This window comes from Gekko japonicus, unplaced genomic scaffold, assembly GCF_001447785.1.
Source record: "Gekko japonicus isolate JY-2015 unplaced genomic scaffold, Gekko_japonicus_V1.1 scaffold42, whole genome shotgun sequence".
In the NCBI taxonomy this organism is placed as follows: Eukaryota; Metazoa; Chordata; class Lepidosauria; order Squamata; family Gekkonidae; genus Gekko; species Gekko japonicus.
In genome coordinates this window covers 840,650-862,172 of record NW_015165831.1, presented here as the reverse complement: position 1 = coordinate 862,172, position 21,523 = coordinate 840,650, and the positions used below count along the sequence as shown (strand labels likewise).

The 21,523-nt window shown below is 45.7% G+C and overlaps 2 protein-coding genes across 2 annotated transcripts in view; both read right to left on the bottom strand.

The window, feature by feature from the left end:
• Positions 1-8,076, bottom strand: part of LOC107110117 (E3 ISG15--protein ligase HERC5-like) — a 49,168-nt gene extending 41,092 nt beyond the window's left edge. The window contains 4 exon segments of the mRNA XM_015410842.1: positions 645-866; positions 2,893-2,969; positions 3,358-3,490; positions 7,822-8,076. Coding sequence (XP_015266328.1) covers positions 645-866; positions 2,893-2,969; positions 3,358-3,490; positions 7,822-8,044 — 655 coding nt within the window. The 5' untranslated portion in view covers positions 8,045-8,076.
• A 6,762-nt stretch (positions 8,077-14,838) lies between these two features.
• LOC107110067 (probable E3 ubiquitin-protein ligase HERC6) overlaps positions 14,839-21,523 on the bottom strand; it is a 47,117-nt gene continuing 40,432 nt past the window's right edge. Inside the window, exons 18-24 of the mRNA XM_015410788.1 lie at positions 20,856-21,026; positions 20,136-20,282; positions 18,773-18,939; positions 18,062-18,166; positions 16,642-16,825; positions 16,446-16,548; positions 14,839-15,273 (exon numbers count right to left, since the gene is read on the bottom strand). Coding sequence (XP_015266274.1) covers positions 15,053-15,273; positions 16,446-16,548; positions 16,642-16,825; positions 18,062-18,166; positions 18,773-18,939; positions 20,136-20,282; positions 20,856-21,026 — 1,098 coding nt within the window. The 3' untranslated portion in view covers positions 14,839-15,052. The remainder of the gene's footprint in view (positions 15,274-16,445; positions 16,549-16,641; positions 16,826-18,061; positions 18,167-18,772; positions 18,940-20,135; positions 20,283-20,855; positions 21,027-21,523) is intronic.

The following is a 21,523-nucleotide window of genomic DNA, read 5'->3' as shown; positions in this document are numbered from 1 at the left end:
CACACACAATGTAATAACTCAGTCTATGTATGTATTATAGGATATGAATAAATGGTGGCAGCATTTGAATGGAACAGTGTTTGAGCCCCAACCCCAATAACTCTGTGTGAGTGAGGGCTTGTTATGAAAGGGGGCTGGGCTACCCTGTCTGCAGATGTCTCCGTGAGTGTGAGGGCAGACCTGACGGGTGAAATGGTCATGGCTCTCCATATATTTTAAAAGAGACAAGAAGGGTAGCTAGTGTGACTACTAGAGTTGTCAGCTTGGGGTTAGGAAATAGCTGGAGATTTTGGGGCTGCAGCCTGGGGAGGGCTGAGTTTGGGGAGTGACCTCAGCAGGGTATAATGCCATAGAGTCTACCCTCCGAAGCAGCCATTTTCTCCAGAGGGACCGATCTTGGCCATTTGGAGAGCAATTGTAACAGCAGGGGATCTCCAGGTGCCACCTGGAGGTTGGCAACCCTATCAACAGCATGAGCTATTTGTAACCCTAAACCTGAGCAACAGAGGTGTAGAGGGCGGTAGGCACTCTGTGTAAGTGAAAAAGGGACGTCGCAATGGGTTAGCCGGACCAACAGCCTGACCCCATCTAAGGCAGTGTTCATGGTTGGGATTTCACTATCCCGTCACATTGACTCTGCTCACCTTTGGTATGTCCAAGTCCCAGCTGCCCAAAGGCATTTTTCCCCCAAGAGTAGACTGATCCAGACAGAGAGGCAGCCATGCTGTGAGACCCTCCGGCTGCAATCTTGGCCAAAGGGATGCCTTCGAGCGCCTGCACCAGCTGTGGTTCCCTGGCGGAGCTCATTTCTCTTCCCACGCCAAGTTGACCATATTCATTTTGACCCCAGGCGAAGAGCTGTCCGCCTTAATACAACGTACAAAAGGGAAGTACAAGAGTTGCACACACTCAGAACACATTCGAACGCCAATGTCAACTAGCCATCAACATATCCTGACCTTCCTCTAAATAGCCTGGGCAGCAGCGAGGGATGTGTTCCCAGGGATTATACAATTTCATCCTCATAAAACATCCTTAAACCACCTGAGCTTGAGAGCGGGCAGAAAGGACTCACAGGTTACAGTCTGGTGTACTGGTTAGAAGCGCGAACTCTACTCTGGGAGAATCGGGTTTGATTTCCCACTCCTCCACATGCACCTGCTGGTGTGACCTTGGGTCAGTTATGAGTTCATTCAGAGCTGTTCCTTCACAAGCAGTTCTCGAAAGAGCTCTCTCAGCTCCACCTACCTCACAGGATGTCTGTTGTGGGGAGGGAAAGGAGACTGTAAGCTGCTGTGAGACTCCTTTGGGTAGTGATGGGTATAAATCTAATCTCTTCTTCTCCTAAAGTCCCCCCACCCCACCCCAAATCTCCTTACCCATGGAAAACTAGCTTGTCAGAGGCAGGTTTCTAGTCCAACCTGTACAGACAGATAGCTCATAACTGGGTATCTATGTGAGGGAAGTTTCTTTAGAGGAATAGGAACCTCCATATACAGAGGCAGCGGACCTCTGAATGCCAGCACTGGAAGGCAGCATCAGCCTAAAGCTTTGGCCTCCATGCTCTGTCTGATGCCCCCACCCCCAGCAACTGGTTGGGCTCTGTATGAAACAGGACACTGGACTAGATGGATCCCTGGTCCGGTCCAGCAGGGCTTCACTTATGTTCTTACAGCTGTCATACCTGTTCCTGTTCACACTATAAAGGTAAAGGTTCCCTTGCTCGAAAGCCAGTCGAATCCGACTCTAGGGTTGCGGTGCTCCTCTCCGTTTCAAAGCCGAAGAGCCAGCGCTGTCCGAAGACGTTTCCGTGGTCATGTGGCCGGCATGACTAAACACCAAGGCGCACAGAACGCTGTTACCTTCCCACCGAAGTGGTACCTATTTCTCTACTTGCAATTTCTTGCTTTCGAACTGCTAGGTTGGCAGGAGCTGGAACTAGAGACGGGAGCTCACTCCGTCATGTGGCACCCGGGTCTCGAACTGCTGAACTACTGACCTTCCACAGTCTGCATTTCAGTGTCTTAACCACTTGAGCCACCGCAGCTATAGTTAAAAGTCCTCTCACAAACCTCCCCCACAACAGTCTGGCTGTCACAGAGATGGCAACTTTCTACTTCTCTGCTTACTTGGGACCAACCTAGTAGGAGAAGAGGAAGGACTGTGTTCTGCCAGGTTCCATAATGACCTGAGGATGGGCCACAGTCCTTTCCTCCTTCTTTTCCATCTCGACTGTTCAGAAAGATGGGGTCTGCACTAAGGACAAGGAGGGAGACCAGGAGGAAGACCTGGGGGCCCCCCCAAAACCATTAACCTTTTGTCTCCTAAATTTTAGTGGCTCCTGGTCTCTAACTCTGCCTTTTTTGTCTCCAAGACAGACCATCCCTCTTGTGTGTATGTTAAATGCTGTCACTTCCGACGTACGGCAGCAGCCCGATGAATTGATGACCCCCTAGTGGTGGAAAGTGCTGTCAAGTCACAGCTGACCTATGGCAACTATGCAGGGTTTCCAAGGCAAGAGAGGTTTAAGAGATGGTTTGCCATTGCCTGCCCCCATGTCACCAAAGGCAAGAGAGGTTCAGAGATGGTGTGCCGTTGCCTGCCCCCATGTCACAACCCTGGTATTCTTTTGTGGTGTCCCATCCAAGCTCTAGCCAGGGCTGGCCCTGCTTAGCTTCTGAGATCTGATGAGATCAGGCTAGCCTGGGCTATCCAGGTGAGGGCAATGACCACCCCTAGGAGCTATTAAAAGGAGTGTCAAAATTGAATTTCCCCCATGCCCGTGTTCAGCACCTCTTGAAAAGCAAGGAAATGGGGCCCCACAACTCTCAGACTTGCTGACTAACATCCCGACTTGTCATAAACGCTGGCTGTATGAATGATGTATCATACCTTTTGACAGGGCCATGGAATGATGGTCACCACATGCAAGTTGAACAATTCGTCTGTCTCCTAATTCTGTCAGCAGTCTGTTGAAAGAGAAGAGCACACACAAGAGATTTCAAACGGTAACATTCCTCATGGGAGATTAGGGCAAGTCATTCAAGAATACAACATTTTGTGCTTTAAAAGGTGCAACCCACAATGTAGTTCTGTACCTTTACTCTGCCACTTGGGGGGCGGGGAAGCAAGAGTATAAGAGCAATAACCTATATCCACAATCAGTTATGTTTAGATCATCAGCTGTTATTAAGGTTTATAAAGAACCTCAGCTTTCTGCATAACGACATGCAGTCTAGCTACTTTGCTGTGGGAGAACATGGACATCTTATTTCTACGCTGCAATACGGCTTCAGGAACATCATATTTCTCCAGACAGCATTCGAACTGCATATTGTGTAAAACAAGATGTCTTACCTTGGCGGTGACTTAACATTTTGGAAGTCAAGACTATGCTCAGAAAGTTTTCCTTCTGATGAGAGAATGAGCAGATGAGATGTTTCGCAGTCCAGTGAATCCACCTTGGCATTCTTTTTCAGCGTAATGTGCCCTGCAAGATCAACCGAGTCTTAAGAACATAAGAAGAGCCCTGATGGATTAGACCAATGGTCCATCTAGTCCAGCATCATGTCTCACACAGTGGCTGACAACACGGCATAGAGGCCAAGACCAAGATGCTTACTCCTGGCTCTGGGATTCAGAGGTTTAGTACCTCTGAATGTGGAGGTTCCCCTCAGTCAGTAGCCACTGATAGACTTAACCCTCCACGAATCTATCTAATCTTCTTTTAAAGCTGCCTGTTCCTGTGGCCATCACTACATCCTCTAGCAGTGTTCTCTCTAAGCTGAGTGAGTGTGAGCTAGCTCACAGTTTTTTAGCCTCCGGCTCAGGCATTTTTGTCTCAGCTCAAGCAGGATGGCTCCAGAGCAAACTAATTTATGCCGTAGCCAAATCGCTCACTCACAACTTTAATGCCAGTAGCTCACAAAGTAGCATTTTTGCTCACAGGACTCCACAGCTTAGAGGGAACATTGTCCTCTAGCAGTGAATTCCACATTTTAATCACTCTCCGTGTGTAAAGCAGTATTTTCCTTTTGTCCGTCCTGAATCTACTGCCCTTCACTGGATGCCCTCGAATTCTAGTATTTTGGGAGAAGGAGAAAAATGTATTTTTGTCCACTCTCTCCACCCCATGTGGAAACTGTTGTGCTGTTTAGATATAAAAAAACATACTAATGCTTGGGTGGGATTGCTTGTGTTCCACAACTGTACCTATCAAGTGCAGAAATTGATACTTGAATGTAGAATTTTGCATAATGGGAATTTCAGCTGTCTTTTTTTAAAAGCCTGTTTCTAGGCTGCAAAGACAAGAGAGAGTGTGAGCAATACCTACCTAGTAAAATCTCAGAAACCAAAGACTGGGCTGAGAAGGACTACCTGTAGTCAGGAGGCATCTTTAAGCACCAGCACAGTCTAGAGGCTAGACTGTCAGATTAGGAACTGGGAGACCCAGGTTCAAATCCCCATGCTGCATTGGAAACTTGCTGAATGACTTTGGGCCACTCACATGCTTTCAGCCTACCCTACTTCACAGGGTTGCTGTGAAGATAAAACGGAGAAGACTGATGTAAGCTACTTTCGGTCTCCCTTGGGAAGAAAGGTAGGGTATAAACGAATAGTAATTATAATAAATAATTATTCCAGAACCCAGTTTAGCTTGTCTTTCTCCCCAATATTAGAAGGTTTTGGGAGGGGAGGGAACTCTGTGGGGTGCAATGCCATAGAACCCACCCTCCAAAGCAGCCATTTTCTCCAGAGGAACTGATCTCCGTAATCTGGAATTTCCAGGCCCCATCTGCAGACTGGCTGCCCTATTCTCCACATAAAAGTGATTCATAACACCCGGTAGATTAAGAAAGAATATTAGTTGCCTCAGTTAACCCTCATAAAATCAACTTCCATTGCCCCCATCATGGATTGCGAAGCTTAGGGAAGAAATGAATGCATCTTCTTTCCTTGGCCAAAATCTATGATAATTTAGGAGTGACCATTTTCTCTTCTGAGAAATGCCATGTAAATTCAATGCAGTGTTAACGAGGGACAAAGAATTTTTAAAATTCTTCTGGAGCGTGATGCTCTTTACTGTATTTTATTCTCACACATTGCACAAGGAGCTCAGGGCAACCTCAGGGCAACCTCCTCTCTCCTCCATTTTCTCTTCCCAAGAGCCCTGTGACCTAGGTTACGCTGAGAGACTGGCCCACGGTCATCCATTGAGCTTTGTGGCTGGGTGGAGACTTGTACCTGGGTCTCTTCATTTCAGACTGGCACCTGATCAGACTGGCTCTCAGTGTTCAAAATTTGAACTTCAGAAGCTGTGTGGGCTTTGTGTACGTGTTCAACTGAATCTTGCTGACTCTTGATAAGCAGGCTTGGAGAAAAATCTCTTGCCTGTTCACCACTGTGGAGAAACAGTTACCACCAAATGACTGATGGCTGTGTTTTCCTTCACCCTGACAGAAAAAAAAGAGGCCAACATGAGCTCTGCTACATTCTCTCCATCAGGTAAACAAAGCAAGGCCCGCTCTCTAGGCTGTTTGTGGCATTTGCTTAAGGCTCTTGTCTTGACCATAACACCACCCTCACTCCAGAATGGAAACTGAAACTGGTGTGGAAATAAAACCTTCACTCAGCAGATGACAAAACCAGAGTGAAGAAAGGCTAACTGACAGAAACTTGAAAACAAGCTTCCTATGTTGCAAATCCTCAAATGACTGGAGAGCTTTGGGGGGAAAAAAACAAAGCCAGCTCTTTCCCCCACAAGAATAAAAAGAAAGTTTTCATCCTCTCACTGAAGCAGAGCTGCAGGTGCTGCACAGAGGGCAGGGTTGCCAACAACTTGGAGAAAAAATGTTTTGCCCTTTTAAGCAGATGCTTACCACATTCCCTCCCCTATTGAAGCCTCTATCCTACATGACTTTTGTCCACTTAGGTCGCATAGTCTGGGTGGTCACAGGGGCTCCCTCCTCACTTTTTCACCAGCAGAAAAATTGGTTGAATCCAACCCATCCCCACCCCCCCAGGCAATCCTAACAGTGGCCTCCATGGAACTAACAGATTGTAGCAGTAAGAGTGTCCAGTTTAGTTGCAGTCCCCATCTGAACTACCTCATAGGGTTGTTGTGGGGATAAAACAGTGGAGGAGAGAACCAAGGGCAAGAAGAATATGATAGATGGATTGATAGAGCCTCAGTGTTCCCCAGAACACGTTCTGAGAACGCTTCCTTAGCTCTGTTATTTATTAGATGTGTATCCTTCTTCCAATAAGCTCATGGCTCTTTTCTGCCATTTTATCTTCACGACAACCCTGTAAGATAGGTTAGGCTGAACGACAGTGACTGGCCTAAAGTCACACTGTGAGCTGCATGACAGTGAGGATTTGAACCCAGGTCTTCCCAGATGTAGCTCAACCCCTTCACTATACAACACTGATTCTCTATGGTCAAACGGGATACTTTATCAGTGTACATCATGAGAAACCAATTAATTGAATTAGAGGCACCTGCAAAGCACCTGCCCAAGCAGAGCCTCCCCCTTACGTCTCTGCATGATTCCCTGTCCAACCTCCCCTCTTTCTAGTCAGTCTCTGCTGAGGGCTAGTGCATCTGCTGTGTATGATTCTGCATCATCCAAATATTGCTGGTGCAGTGTGCGCGCGCGCGCGCGCGTGTTAAGCGCTGTCAAGTCACTTCCGAATTATGGCAACCCGATGAATGAATGACCTCCCAAATGTCCCACTGTTGTGTAGCAAAACATCTTGTCCCCAACAGAAAACCTCCTGCTACATCTCTGCATGAGTCTCTAATCTGGACTTCCTCCATTCCAATACGGAAGCGTGGCCAGCCATCAGAACCTTGTCTCAAACAGAAACTCAGGGGGAGTTCTTCTGGTGAGAGTGGGTCATATTCTTGCTTTTATGCTAAAAATAAACTTTTTTCAAGTGTAAGATTTGTGGGAGGGCTACCAACTTTGGTTGCAGAGTGCCAGTGCGCAGGAGAGGGGAACCAAACTCTAATCAGCAGGCGGTGTGAGGAAGAACAGGGGCTGATGAGAAGCTATCATTGTCAAAATGGGCCACTGACATTACAAGCCACCTTGGCCGTCATGAGCCACTCAGCAGTGATGTAGTCTTTCTGGTGCTGAACTAGCCACTGACCTACAGCACACCTACAGTAAAACTACAGGGTTTCCTACATAATGGTGCATACCAGTGGAAGTTAACAGACTTCCCTCAGAAGTCTGGGAAATGCCACTCCAGCCTCAACACTCTATGATCCAGGATGACCACTTACAATCCCATGGCATGGCATAAACTTATTGGCTCTCAGGCACAGGGAGTCCACTGTGGGGGACAGATTCCAGTCCAATAGTACCCTAGAGCTCAACAAGAGATTCAGGATGCAAGCTTTCCAGAGTCACAGCTCCCTCACAGCCTTCTTCAGGTCAGGAGGCTATGGCTCAGAGCTAGAGCATCAGCCTGGCATACAGAAGATCCCGAGTTCAATCCTGGGCATCTCCCACTAAAAAGGCCTCAAGGAGGCAGTGATGTGAAAGCCCTCCACACACCTCGGATCCTGGGCAGCCTCTGCCAAGCCAACTTGAACACAGAAGCTGATACCCAGAATTAAAGTTTGTTGGCCTCAAAGATGCCACTGGACTCAAAGCTTGTTCCATCGGGCAGACCAATGACCTCTTCATGTGACAGGTGTGCCTACCCACAAGTACATCTCCCACCACGTTCAGGGTCGCACCCCTAATCGGCTACCAGTCGATGAAAAAGAGGTCACAGCGAGAGCAGATCTCTCCACCCCACCCTACTCACTGGGTTTCCTCGTGGGGCTCTGGCCACCCCCCTTCTCCGCGCCGTCCCAAACGGCAACCGTCCCGTCGGTCTTCACCACCGCCAGGCAGCCTCGCTTGCAGCTGATCTGGCGGATGGCTCTAGGGTCCTCCTGGAAAAAGGCAGCCGCCGGGAAGAAGAGCAACGACGAGGCAGCCGGAGGCAAGTCTGCCCGGTGCCTAGGGGCCCGCCGCCGCCTGGGCATCTTCTCCGGCCGACTCTCTCGCCGGACACCCCGACGCCGCTGCCCTATGCAGAGTCCGCCAAATCAAGAAACAAGAAGCTCCCGACTTTTATTCTTCAAAGGGCGCGGGTATTACTTTGCGCGAACTTTCAAGCTGCAGTCAAGTTGCAAACCTCTGTCTGCGCGTTCAAGTCTGCCTCTGAAGCCGCCTTCAAAGATCCTGGCCAGTATCAGTGTAGGGGAGGAGGAGCCAAGGCAGGGGGGGCCGTCGTTTCCTTTTGCTGGATTTACTTTTGGCAGGCAGCCCGGGTAGGCGGCGCCCACGGGGAAATGGAAACTGCAACCGCCGCCAGCAGAGGATTTTTGCTGAAGAAAAGGATCGGCGAGGATGACGAAAAATACTCGCCCTACTTGGAAAGCGCCCCCAGAATGACTCTTCTTAACAAGTGCCACGCCTCCCAAATTTGCATATGTAGATAAGGGTGCAATCGCAATAGCGGGCAAGGTTGGCAGGGGGTTGTTGTTACTGCAACGGGAAGAAACCTAGGGAGGCTTTCTTTCCCCCCCCCCGAAGAACTGCTAGTGTGGTTGCCAACCTCCAGGTAGGGGGCTGGAGATCTCACGAAATTACAACAAATCTATAGATAACATATTCATTTAAGGGTTACGAGATGCCCTCTTTTTAGAGGACATGTACTTTTTTGGTGTCTGTCCTCTTTTAAGAAAACTGATTAAAATCTCTTTTTGGTTTGGAAGGTTAGGAATATTCCTGGTTAGTAGCAATTATCACATCTTAAATAGTAGGGGTGTTTAAAATGAGAATTGTCATAGTGATCACTTGATTGAAGTAGTCAATCGGGAAATGTGTCCTCTTTTTTGCTTTCCAAAATATGGTAGTCCTAATTTATTTAAAAAAATATTCCAGTTCTCCGGGAGAAAATGACTGCTTTGGAAGGTGGACTGTGCGGCATTATACCCTGCTGAGGTCCCTGCTCTTCCTAAAGCCCTCTCTTTTAAGCTCCACCCTCAAATCCTCAGGTGTTTCAGAACCAGTGTTCTCTCTGAGTTTTTGGCCACTGTGTGACAGAGTGTTGGACTAGATGGGCCATTGGCCTGTTCCAACATTGGCTTCTCTTATGTTCTTAGTGTGAGCTAGCTCAGTTTTTTAGCCTCCGGCAACCCTTCTTAATACTGTTAAAAATCCTTTCTGCTAATTGCTGTGTTTTATGTGTGTGTGTATGTTTAACATCCAGCATGATGAAAAATCTGGAGAACTGGACAGTTTCCATGTGGACTGTGCGGCATTATACCCTGCTGAGGTCCCTGCTCTTCCTAAAGCCCTCTCTTTTAAGCTCCACCCTCAAATCCTCAGGTATTTCAGAACCAGTGTTCTGAGTTTTTGGCCACTGTGTGACCACAGAGTGTTGGACTAGATGGGCCATTGGCCTGTTCCAACATTGGCTTCTCTTATGTTCTTAGTGTGAACCAGCTCAGTTTTTTGGCCTCCGGCAACCCTTCTTAATACAGCTAGAAATCCTTTCGGCTAATTGCTGCGTTTTATGTGTGTGTGCATGTTTAACATCCAGCATGAGGAAAAATCTGGAGAACTGGACAGTTTCCACACTAGGTTGTGTTATTTTGGCTGGTTTAAATAAGTATTATTGGATTATCTTTGGACAAATGTGGCTACCTGTAAACTCAGTCTGCTGTATCTGAATTTAGCTGTCAAAGAATGGGACGGAATGCATGAAGCTGTCAGCCCATTTGGTCCGTAAAGGCCTGTATTGTGTGGTCACTTTCCAGCATCTTTCGTATCACCTACTGCTTGATCCTTCTAGCTGGGGTTTAAAACTGTGGCCTTCCACAAGGAAAATAGGTGCTCTGCTACTGAGCCATGGACTAATCCCAACTCTTCACCTGAAGGGAAATGACAAAAGGTTTGTGGGTCTCTTATACTCCCCAGGTAATATTACCCAATTTGGCTTCGGTTTGACATTCCTCCTTTTCTCTCTATAACCCACCCTATGCATTCTGAGGAGTCAGTGCTGATAGCAGCAGCAGGCATGATTATCTTTGACTGCACCCACCTCACAAGGTTACACTGAGGCTTAAATGCTGTATATGCTGCTCTAAATAAATGAATAACCAACCGTGTAATGCAGCAGTCAAGGAGGTGGCAGGAAGAATATAAAGCAGGAGATATTTTATTAGGAGTAGCTTCTATCAGACAGGCTGTGTAGACAATGTAAACATCAATCTGCAAAGAAATCTGTGATGGTCCTCAGAAGGTACTTCCTGCATCACTGTGTTAATATCTTGCATATTCCAATGCTGATTATTTCCTCTATACCTCTGTAACTTCCTAGTGTACCTTCTCATCTTATTTCATCCTACACTAGGCCTTATGGTTTGCCTAACCAACAGATAAGAGTGTTTCCCACCCATATTGAGTGAAATAATTACTCCTTGGGTTAGATCTTTTTTTCAGCCAGCCTCTCTTTGTAACATTCTTCTCCCTCCTTTCTGTTTTTTATAAATTGGCCCAAAGGATTTACATTCCAATGCATCTGATGAAGTGATCTTAGCATCATGATGGCTTATGCTGGACTCCTGTTTTATTTTCCAATATCAGATACATTAGCAAGAGGCCAATAATTCTTACAAATTTCCTTCTTGCCTCCTGAATTTCCTCTATTTGCCCCTTTTGTCTCCTGCAACTGTTGTCTGGTGTAGTGGTTAGGAGCGCAGACTCTAATCTGGGAGAACTGGGTTTGATTCCCCGTTCCTCCACAAGCAGCTGCTGGTGTGACCTTGGGTCGGTCACAAGTTATCTCAGAGCTGTTCTCTCAAGAGCAGTTCTCCCAGAGTTCTCTCAGCCTCACCTACCTCACAGGGTGTCTGTTCTGGGGAGGGGAAGAGAGATTGTACCCTTTGGGTAGTGAAGGGCAGGGTATAAATCCAATATCTTCTAAGGAGGGGATTATTTTTTTCTCCAAAGGGCATGTGTCCGTACCAGCATTGAAGCAAGATCGTAATAATTTTTTCAAACTGACCAGGCAGTGGCAAATGTGGCAATGAACCCCGCCCCCCTCTGTAGCAAGCCCAGGAAACTTCCTTCACCCCCCTCCTCTGTAGCAAGCCCAGGAAACTTCCTTCACTGTAGAGATGACATTGACAGACGGTTACTTTATGGCAGATGTTAAAAATAATGGCAGCAGGACAGGTGAGCAGACAGTGAATAGCCAGGATCTCACATAACTCACCAACCACAATGAAAACTATACTCCAAACCAGGGTGGCTTCCACATGAATGTGCTCCAGGTTGGCTTCCTCATAGCAGCACTGTTTTCAAAAGGAACCACATGACATTGTTCTAGGTCTGTCCTCCTTCTGTGTTTTCGCCCACATTGCTGCACCTTTCCCCAAACCTGATGCGGTATGATCTTTTTGGAAAGTTCAGAAAGAACTTTTGGACACTGTGTATGGAAGGCACATATTTTTGTAGGTCCCACCCCCATCACTGTCATTTTCCAGCTCCCACAATCATTCCCCCACCCATGCCATTGGAGAGCTACCTTTCAAGCTTTTAAAAAACATCAGTCAGATAGATCAGTATAGCATTGTAATGTCATACCAATCTATTGAAACAATGTACTAGTTCCCAGCTTTCATTTAAAAAAACACACACAATAAGTAGTCTCTGCCCTTTTCATTGCAGTCATAGAAGAGAAAAGGTGAAGGCTGTATATTTCAGCTTCTAACTCCGCAACTGAGAGGGCTGGAAAGTTATTTTTTTAAAAAAGAAAACCAGAAACAAGTAAATTGTTGTAATAAATCATTACATTACAATGCTATAGCTATTTACTGATTCTTTTTAAAACCGGAGAGAAGCTCCCTGGAAGGTGGAAGGGGAAATGACAGCCGTGGACAGAGGCTATGGCAAGAAAAGAGGGAGAAGAGCAAACTTCTGTGTGGACACTTCATTGCCCCCGCAAAGGCCTCTGAAATCACAGCAATAACAACAGCTATACAGAATCATCACCATGTGGAAGCACCCCAAGTCAGACTGACAACAGTATAAATTTCACACCTGATATTGATGGTGCTTCTGCAATGAAGTTGTAAAAACAACCATAAAACACTTTCCCTTTTTTTTTTTTAAATAAAAAAAAGATATGACAACAGGGAAAACCTAGGAATGCAGATGTCTAGGAGAACATTGTCCAGATTCTCAGGAACAACCAAGTGAATGAAGGATGCCTGTACTGAAGAAAAAGGCCACTGAGAACTTGTTGAGCGCAAACTGAAATTGTTTAATTACTAATGTATTTCGGAAAACAGGCTACAGATAAGCAAAAAAAACCCAAAGCTTCAGGAACTATGAGAGGAAATCAGTGACAATCAACAGATTTAAACCACGTGAAGGCCCTGCAGATTTCCTTAAATTTCTCAATAATGGAAGAAAGGCTAAACTACCAAATTCTCATTCCAAAGCTCCTATCTGTGTTGTTGGATCAGCAGTTTGGCTGTTTGCCGAAGCCCCGATTGTTCTCGATGGCCTGGAAAAGTCCACCCTATGCATTCTGAGGAGTCAGTGCTGATAGCAGCAGCAGGCATGATTATCTTTGACTGCACCCACCTCACAAGGTTACACTGAGGCTTAAATGCTGTATATGCTGCCCTAAATAAATAAATAACCAACCGTGTAATGCAGCAATCAAAGAGGTGGCAGGAAGAATATAAAGCAGGAGATATTTTATTAGGAGTAGCTTCTATCAGACAGGCTGGGTAGACAACGTAAACATCAATCTGCAAAGAAATCTGTGATGGTCCTCAGAAGGTACTTCCTGCATCACTGTGTTAATATCTTGCATATTCCAATGCTGATTATTTCCTCTATACCTCTGTAACTTCCTAGTGTACCTTCTCATCTTATTTCATCCTACACTAGGCCTTATGGTTTGCCTAACCAACAGATAAGAGTGTTTCCCACCCATATTGAGTGAAATAATTACTCTTTGGGTTAGATCTTTTTTTCAGCCAGCCTCTCTTTGTAACATTCTTCTCCCTCCTTTCTGTTTTTTATAAATTGGCCCAAAGGATTTACATTCCAATGCATCTGATGAAGTGATCTTAGCATCATGACGGCTTATGCTGGACTCCTGTTTTATTTTCCAATATCAGATACATTAGCAAGAGGCCAATCATTCTTACAAATCTCCTTCTTGCCTCCTGAATGTCCTCTATTTGCCCCTCTTGTCTACTGCAACTGTTGTCTGGTGTAGTGGTTAGGAGCGCAGACTCTAATCTGGGAGAACTGGGTTTGATTCCCCGTTCCTCCACAAGCAGCTGCTGGTGTGACCTTGGGTCGGTCACAAGTTATCTCAGAGCTGTTCTCTCAAGAGCAGTTCTCCCAGAGTTCTCTCAGCCTCACCTACCTCACAGGGTGTCTGTTGTGGGGAAGGGAAGAGAGATTGTACCCTTTGGGTAGTGAAGGGCAGGGTATAAATCCAATCTCTTCTAAGGAGGGGATGATTTTTTTCTCCAAAGGGCATGTGTCCGTACCAGCATTGAAGCAAGATCGTAATAATTTTTTCAAACTGACCAGGCAGTGGCAAATGTGGCAATGAACCCCGCCCCCCTCTGTAGCAAGCCCAGGAAACTTCCTTCACTGTAGAGATGACATTGACAGACGGTTACTTTATGGCAGATGTTAAAAATAATGGCAGCAGGACAGGTGAGCAGACAGTGAATAGCCAGGATCTCACATAACTCACCAACCACAATGAAAACTATACTCCAAACCAGGGTGGCTTCCACATAAATGTGCTCCACGTTGGCTTCCTTATAGCGGCACTGTTTTCAAAAGCAACCACATGACATTGTTCTAGGTCTGTGCTACCTCTGTGTTTTCGCCCACATTGCTGCACCTTTCCCCAAACCTGATGCGGTATGATCTTTTTGGAAAGTTCAGAAAGAACTTTTGGACACTGTGTATGGAAGGCACATATTTTTGTAGGTCCCACCCCCATCACTGTCATTTTCCAGCTCCCACAATCATTCCCCCACCCATGCCATTGGAGAGCTACCTTTCAAGCTTTTAAAAAACATCAGTCAGATAGATCAGTATAGCATTGTAATGTCATACCAATCTATTGAAACAATGTACTAGTTCCCAGCTTTCATTTAAAAAAACACACACAATAAGTAGTCTCTGCCCTTTTCATTGCAGTCATAGAAGAGAAAAGGTGAAGGCTGTATATTTCAGCTTCTAACTCCGCAACTGAGAGGGCTGGAAAGTTATTTTTTTAAAAAAGAAAACCAGAAACAAGTAAATTGTTGTAATAAATCATTACATTACAATGCTATAGCTATTTACTGATTCTTTTTAAAACCGGAGAGAAGCTCCCTGGAAGGTGGAAGGGGAAATGACAGCCGTGGACAGAGGCTACGGCAAGAAAAGAGGGAGAAGAGCAAACTTCTGTGTGCACACTTCATTGCCCCTGCAAAGGCCTCTGAAATCACAGCAATAACAACAGCTATACAGAATCATCACCATGTGGAAGCACCCCAAGTCAGACTGACAACAGTATAAATTTCACACCTGATATTGATGGTGCTTCTGCAATGAAGTTGTAAAAACAACCATAAAACACTTTCCCTTTTTTTTTTTTAAATAAAAAAAAGATATGACAACAGGGAAAACCTAGGAATGCAGATGTCTAGGAGAACATTGTCCAGATTCTCAGGAACAACCAAGTGAATGAAGGATGCCTGTACTGAAGAAAAAGGCCACTGAGAACTTGTTGAGCGCAAACTGAAATTGTTTAATTACTAATGTATTTCGGAAAACAGGCTACAGATAAGCAAAAAAACCCCCAAAGCTTCAGGAACTATGAGAGGAAATCAGTGACAATCAACAGATTTAAACCACGTGAAGGCCCTGCAGATTTCCTTAAATTTCTCAACAATCCAAGAAAGGCTAAACTACCAAATTCTCATTCCAAAGCTCCTATCTGTGTTGTTGGATCAGCAGTTTGGCTGTTTGCCGAAGCCCCGGCTGTTCTCGATGGCCTGGAAAAGTTTCTCCTTCAGTCTTCCTATTGTGGAATAAGGAGGCAGAAGTAGAAGACCAATGCAGGCCTGAGCCTCAGGAATGTGATCTTCTGAAAGCGCCTTATGCGAGTGAATAGTTAGCACCATGGCATCCATTCCCACTACTGGGATCCGGTTAATTCCTGAAACAAACGCTGAAGAAGAAGAGACACAAATTAGACAACACGCATAAGCCGTCAGAAAACATTTGGACAGTTCCAAGTGTGTTGAATGTACTTTGCCCAGGGTAACTTATAGGGTTACCAATCTCCAGGTGATGACTGGAGATCTGCTATTGCAACCGATGTTCCCTCTAAGCTGTCGATTGCTGTGAGCAAAAATTCTACTTTGTGAGCCAAAAATCTACTAGTATAAAAGTTGTGAGCAAGGCTATAATGGAGAATCAATCCCAGGGTATCTGGGTCTCAGGGCAGGGGGGGAGGCTATTTTTTGAGGTAGAGGCACCAAATCTGCAGCATATCTGCTGGTGCCTCTCCCCCCAAGTTTCCAAAAGATTGGACCGGGGGTCCAATTTTATGGGCCCCAGAAGAAGGTCCCCCCCATCCTCCATTGTTCCAATAGAGTGGGGGAAAGGCACTTAAAGGGACTCTCCTTTTAAATGTCTGCCTTCTCTAAACCATGCGACTCTGTGGCAAGTGAACCATGCCTTCAGAGTTCACTCGCTGTGGAGTCGTGCGGCTTGGAGAAGGCAGGCATTTAAAAGGACAGTCCCTTTAAGTGACTGCCAAGCTGGTTGGTCACTGTGTGAGCCAGGCTGCTGGAGACAGGATGCTGGACTAGATGGACCATTGGCCCAATCCAGCAGGGATCCTCTTATGCTCTTAAGACCTGGTTGATCTTGCAGAGCACATTAAGCTGAAAAAGAATCCCAAGGTGGATTCATTGGACTCATCTGCAAAAGACATCTTAGCTCGGGGGGGGGTACCATTATTTTAAGAAAGACAGTCTAAATGTATTTGATTGACCATTGGATTAGGACTTTGGAGCCCTACTGATTTCATCCATGAAGCTTGCTGAGTGACCCTGGGGCAATTTACTGTCTCTCAGTATGATCTACCTTTGAGGGTTGTTGTGAGGATAGATTGGAACAGCAGCTTGCCAACAGTAATACTGCTTTGATCAAAAGCCTGCCAAATTATGAGGACATCACTACCCTATCCATAGTAAAGACTGTTATCTCTAAGCCCAACAGCCACTGTGAGGCAGGCTGTAAAGATAAAATGGGGCGGGGGAGCCATGTATACCCCCTGAACTCTTTGGAGGAATGGTAAGATTTAAAAAAAACCCAAACTCTTCTAATACTTACACAGAAAGCCTTTTTTGTCAGCCAAAGTTAGCTCATGGAAAACCTGCCAGAACATCCTGACGGTAGGGTGTGTCGGACTATATATACCCCAGTAAACAGTATTCTTGAAAAATAAGAGGGGGGAAATACAAGATGTGAGTGAAACTTTACAGATGCAATAAAGAATGATCCTAGTCAAGGCAGCAGCTGCACCAACCTTTTCGTATACTTCCCAGTCGTAATCTGTAAGCCCAATGACCACGTCCATCAGCTCCTGGGGCTCAAAGAAGTTAATGACCCGTTTGACCACAACTTTATAAAAACCCCTCTTGAATTCTTCAAAAACTCCTTCCACGGATTTGTTGAAGATATAATCTACGTACTTGCTGACAAAGTCCTTCCTTTGAAGAAATAGAAAATTGCAGTAGTCTTCTAAGAAAGTCTAGCTTCTTAAATGAAAACCTGGATTTCTGAAAATCAGTACCTCCCTGAAAAGTCAGAGCAGTACGCAACTTGACTGTTGATTAGTTTTGCACTAACTAAAACAAACAATAACCACAAGAGGGCTCTTACACTGCTACATTTCTGCTTGAATTTATACACATTTATATATACATTTCTTAAACTTATTTAATTAACCTATTCCTAAAATATCACTAGCTCTGATCTGGATAGCCCAAGCTAGGCCGATCTTGGAACCTAAGCAGGGTCAGCCCTGGCTAGTACTTGGGATGGGAAGACCACTAAGGAAGTCCAGGGTTGCTACACAGAGGCAGGCAATGGCAAACCACCTCTGAACGTCTCTTGCCTTGAAAACCCCACAAGGCCACCGTACGCCAGCTGTGACTTGACAGCCCTTTCCCCCACCAAAATAGCACTGAAACTGTCCTATCCAATGTCTGTTTCCACCAGGGAGCTCACAGGAAGGAACTGCATATGCTAATCCCTACAATCCTGTGAGAAAGGCTAGACTGAATGGGACTGACTTGGATCAAAGTCAGCCACTGAACAATAAACACAGACCAGAGATTTCAATTTGGGGCCAGGAATCTATCCATTGCAATATACACTTACTCTTTAGAGTGGAAATAATGCCGGAGGGCTAACCATGTCAGGTTGTTGCAGCAACAAAGAAAATGAAGAGGGATCTTGTTAGTCTTTCAGAAAGTTGCAACAGGGCAGACTTTGCAATGGCTCTCTGGACCAGGTGTTGTGAGGCAAGGTAAAGAGAAGAGGGCAGGGCTTAATTCAAGGACCAGGTGTGAAGCTGGGGATATAAAAAGGGAGGAAGGGAACTAGGAAGAGGCTGGCGGGAGAAGAAAGAAGCTGAAGTAGGTGGGTGTGGCATGGCTCTTCTCTGGTGTAATCCAGTGTAACCCTGAGATGGGTGAGTTGAACCACCCCTTGAGGGAGTTTGGTATGACAACTAAAAGAATTGCATAAAGAAACAGTGACTGGGGTTTGTGCTGTCAAGAACCTCCTCATGTTTCCCTGCATCCAAGGGTGTGCTACAAGACTCCTGTTTATCTTTAGACCCAAGCTTCTTTCCACGCATTTTATTAATTACAGGTCTACCAGGAAACCCTTGGGAATAGGACAGCTGCAAAGCAAACAATAAGGAAATCATCGCTACATACTTGTTTGCATTGTTCACAGCCACTGATCTGCCATTTGGAATCAAATCTACATCTGCGTTGTCCCAGGATATCTGAAAATCAATATAAAAATTGATAGGTTGGATCCTACTGGCTTATCTGCTGGTGCAGGAGAGAGGAAGGGCCCCTGTTTGACCCCTGAAAAAAGCTGTCAGGGATTGTGGGACCTGCACAGATAGGAAAGCCATGCGGGACACAGAGGTTGCAGTGAGGAAGGGGATTCCAGTTGAGCAAGCAGAGAAGATGGCGGGATCAAAACCCATAAAAACCAAGCCAACAAAAACTCAAACTCAAATTTGGGCCATCCAGTCCAACAGCCCAGAGTCTATGCAGGAAACCCAAACCTAGAGCCCCTCTGACAGACGGCTTTTTTCCTAAGCAATTACAACATAACATTGAGCAATGGTATTAAATGGTGTGGCCAGCCAATCCACCCCCATCTGTTGCATTGGAGGTCAAGCCCCCGTCTTCACTGCTCACAGTGGCTGCTGGTAAGCTGGCTGCCATATTTCATTCCAAAACAGGGCAGCTGGAAGCTGGGCTCTGGCAGCAACCACTTGTGAGCAGAAGAGCAGGTGTTAATGGTGACGGGGAACACCAGTAGTTTGGAATGCAGATTCAGTGATTTCTTTTCTCATGTGCATGGAAAAATGCATTACATTCTGGAGCTCAGTCCAGAAAAGCTCAACTTACTTTCCCAAGACTGGGTTCAGTTCTTTCAGGTCATCGAGGGAGGGCTTCTGGTCCATCAGTTTTTTAAAGACCGCAAGCGGGAAAGGTACATTGGCCATGACCTTATTGTAGAGGCACATCCCAAAGAGGACCCCAAAGAGGTAATACCTTTTCATCTCAGCTGAAGGCTGCAATTAAGGAAAACATGAGATCACAGTATACTCTTGGGCACCAGTTGCTTTCCTCAGACAGCCTTCTCCTGGTGGTACCCTTGCCTAGGATTGTCCATCTGCACACAGTTAGGTCAAGGCATTCTCTGTGGTAGATGCCTTCTACTGGAGTGGCCTGTCAGAGTGTAAGACGGTTTCATTCCAGAGGGCATTGTGCGCAGGGTGAGCTGTCTGGGCAGATTTGGCTGCATTATACCTGTGCTTTTAATGTTGGGCATTGTTTTTAACATGTTGCTAGATGCGTCTGATGTTTTTGTGACCCTGGAGCTTTTGCCATTTTGTTAGCTGATGTGAGTCTGAGGAGATAAAAGCAACACTGATGCTCAAGCAACACCATAAGCCAAGCGTCTAATAACAAAAGTTACTAGACGCCTGGCTTATGGTGTTACTTGAACAGCCACTGGCTCCTCTCTTGTAATGTTTAAAGCCCACTTCAAGCATGTAAGCTGGGCAGGCCAGGCCAGGCCATTGATGCTACTACAGCCTGGTCCAGTTTCTCTGCATAGGCTTCAGAGGATCTAAAAAGTATGAGTAGCCAAATGTGCAAGTTTCAGTGCATTGAGCAGCATCCAGATCTTCAGTAGGACTGTGCTTAGAAAAACAGGAGTTCCAGGAGTGAAGGAAGCCCTTTGCAAACAGAGAAACAGGAAAACAAATGTCCTAACTTCTATACATGTCTCCAAGTATTTGTCTCATGATATTTACAAGGATGGGCCAGGGAGCAAAACTGGCAACCGGATTTAAACACTTCACTGTTACCACAAAATTAATCCTTTCCAACAATCTCGTTTCAGGAGCTTAAATTAGGCCAGGGAAAACAAATTTATAAATGTAGCAAAGACAGTATTCTAATATTTATACCATCATGTCTAAAATTTAAATTAGGTCAACTCAAGTTTCTGTAGTCTATAGTTTATATTTTTAAAGCCAAATAGTTAAACACCATTAACTTTCTATCTACCTACCCATCACACTGTGTCCTGTCCTCCCTCCGAGATGCTCACAGCAACATATACAGCTCTCCCAGCCTTATTTTATGCTCACAACAATCTTGTGGGGGTAGCTAGGCTGAGAATTCATGATAGGCAGGGAAGGCAGGTGTCATTCTGCATCCATTCCTCATGCCTAGAAGCTTCCCTGAAGCAAAAGCTTACCCTAGTTCGAAACCACATAGGAGAATTCTTCTCACAGTACATAAACATCCCGTAGTCTGGATGGCTCATCTCCTCAAACACAGACAAAAAGAATTCAACCAACATCCCTCTAGTTTCATGCCCATCCATTTCTCCTTCAAACTGAACCTGCAAAAAAAAGAGAGAGAGAGAGAGAGAGAAGAGATTTTTAAAAAATACATACTGGAATTGACCTCATGGAATGCGAGGCAAAAGAGAGAGCAAACAACATCTTTCACTGAAATCCCCTCTCAGTCACTACGATCACCTTTCTCATCCAAGGGTGGTGGTGTGATTCGGCCTTTCACTGTGCAGGAAAAGACCTTTTATACGGAGGGGTACAATGATACTGGCAATCCCTGTCCACTAATGCTGTGCTGTTCACAATCCTGGAGTTTGTGTGCCACACAAGCTACCTGTGAGGGGATGTATGTGATGGAAAGAACAGCATTTTTTCCTTCGTGACACAGAGTGTTGGACTGACTGGGCCACTGGTCATTACATTTTGTAACACACATGGCCTGGCCTGACAAAGTGCCATTTATGTCAGATCCAGCCCTTGTAACAAAGGAGTTTGACACCCTTGCTTGAAGTCCTTTAAAATCTACAGTTGGGTCTGGAGTCACATTTCGACCACTTCAGATCCAATTGCTGACAGCATTTCCAAGAGCTGAGTGACAATATAGTCCAATGCCAACTCACCAACAATTGCATTTTCAGAGAGACATCTTCCACCCGACTCAATTTTTGAAAAGCATCTTCTAGAAGGTTATGGCGCCGTACCCGCAAGAGAAAGACAGGCAATTTGGGGTATTCATCAACTCTGTTCAGTCGGTTGTAGAGTAATCTTTGGTGAGCTTCTTTCTTTATGCACTGGAGGAAAAATGAAAGGGAAAAAGGAGTTATTTATCTAATATTTTAGTCATTTAGATCCTATCAAGCATGATGTATCTGCAGCTGTCCTCAGCGTTACATCGCAGGAGATCCCATCTGTCCCCAAGGGACCCCTGCTCAGGAGGGATGCAGGCGCATAGCATGCACCTACCTCCTTGGATATCCGCTGCTCTAGGGTATAACTGTGGAGGGTGCTCCCTTGGTCCCCACCCATCCAGCTCAGCACCAATTATCTATGCTCTCATTCATCATTTGCCCACGCACCATCACCTGCTACTAGAGCCAAGAAGAGAAGAGATTGGATTTATACCCCGCCCTTCACTACCCAAGGGAGTCTCAGAGCGGCTAACAAACTCCTTTCCCTTCCCCTCCCCACAACAGACACCCTGTGAGGTAGGTGGGGCTGAGAGAGCTCTTGACGGAAACTGCTCTTTTTTCAAGAACAGCTCTTATCAGAACTATGACTTGCCAAAGGT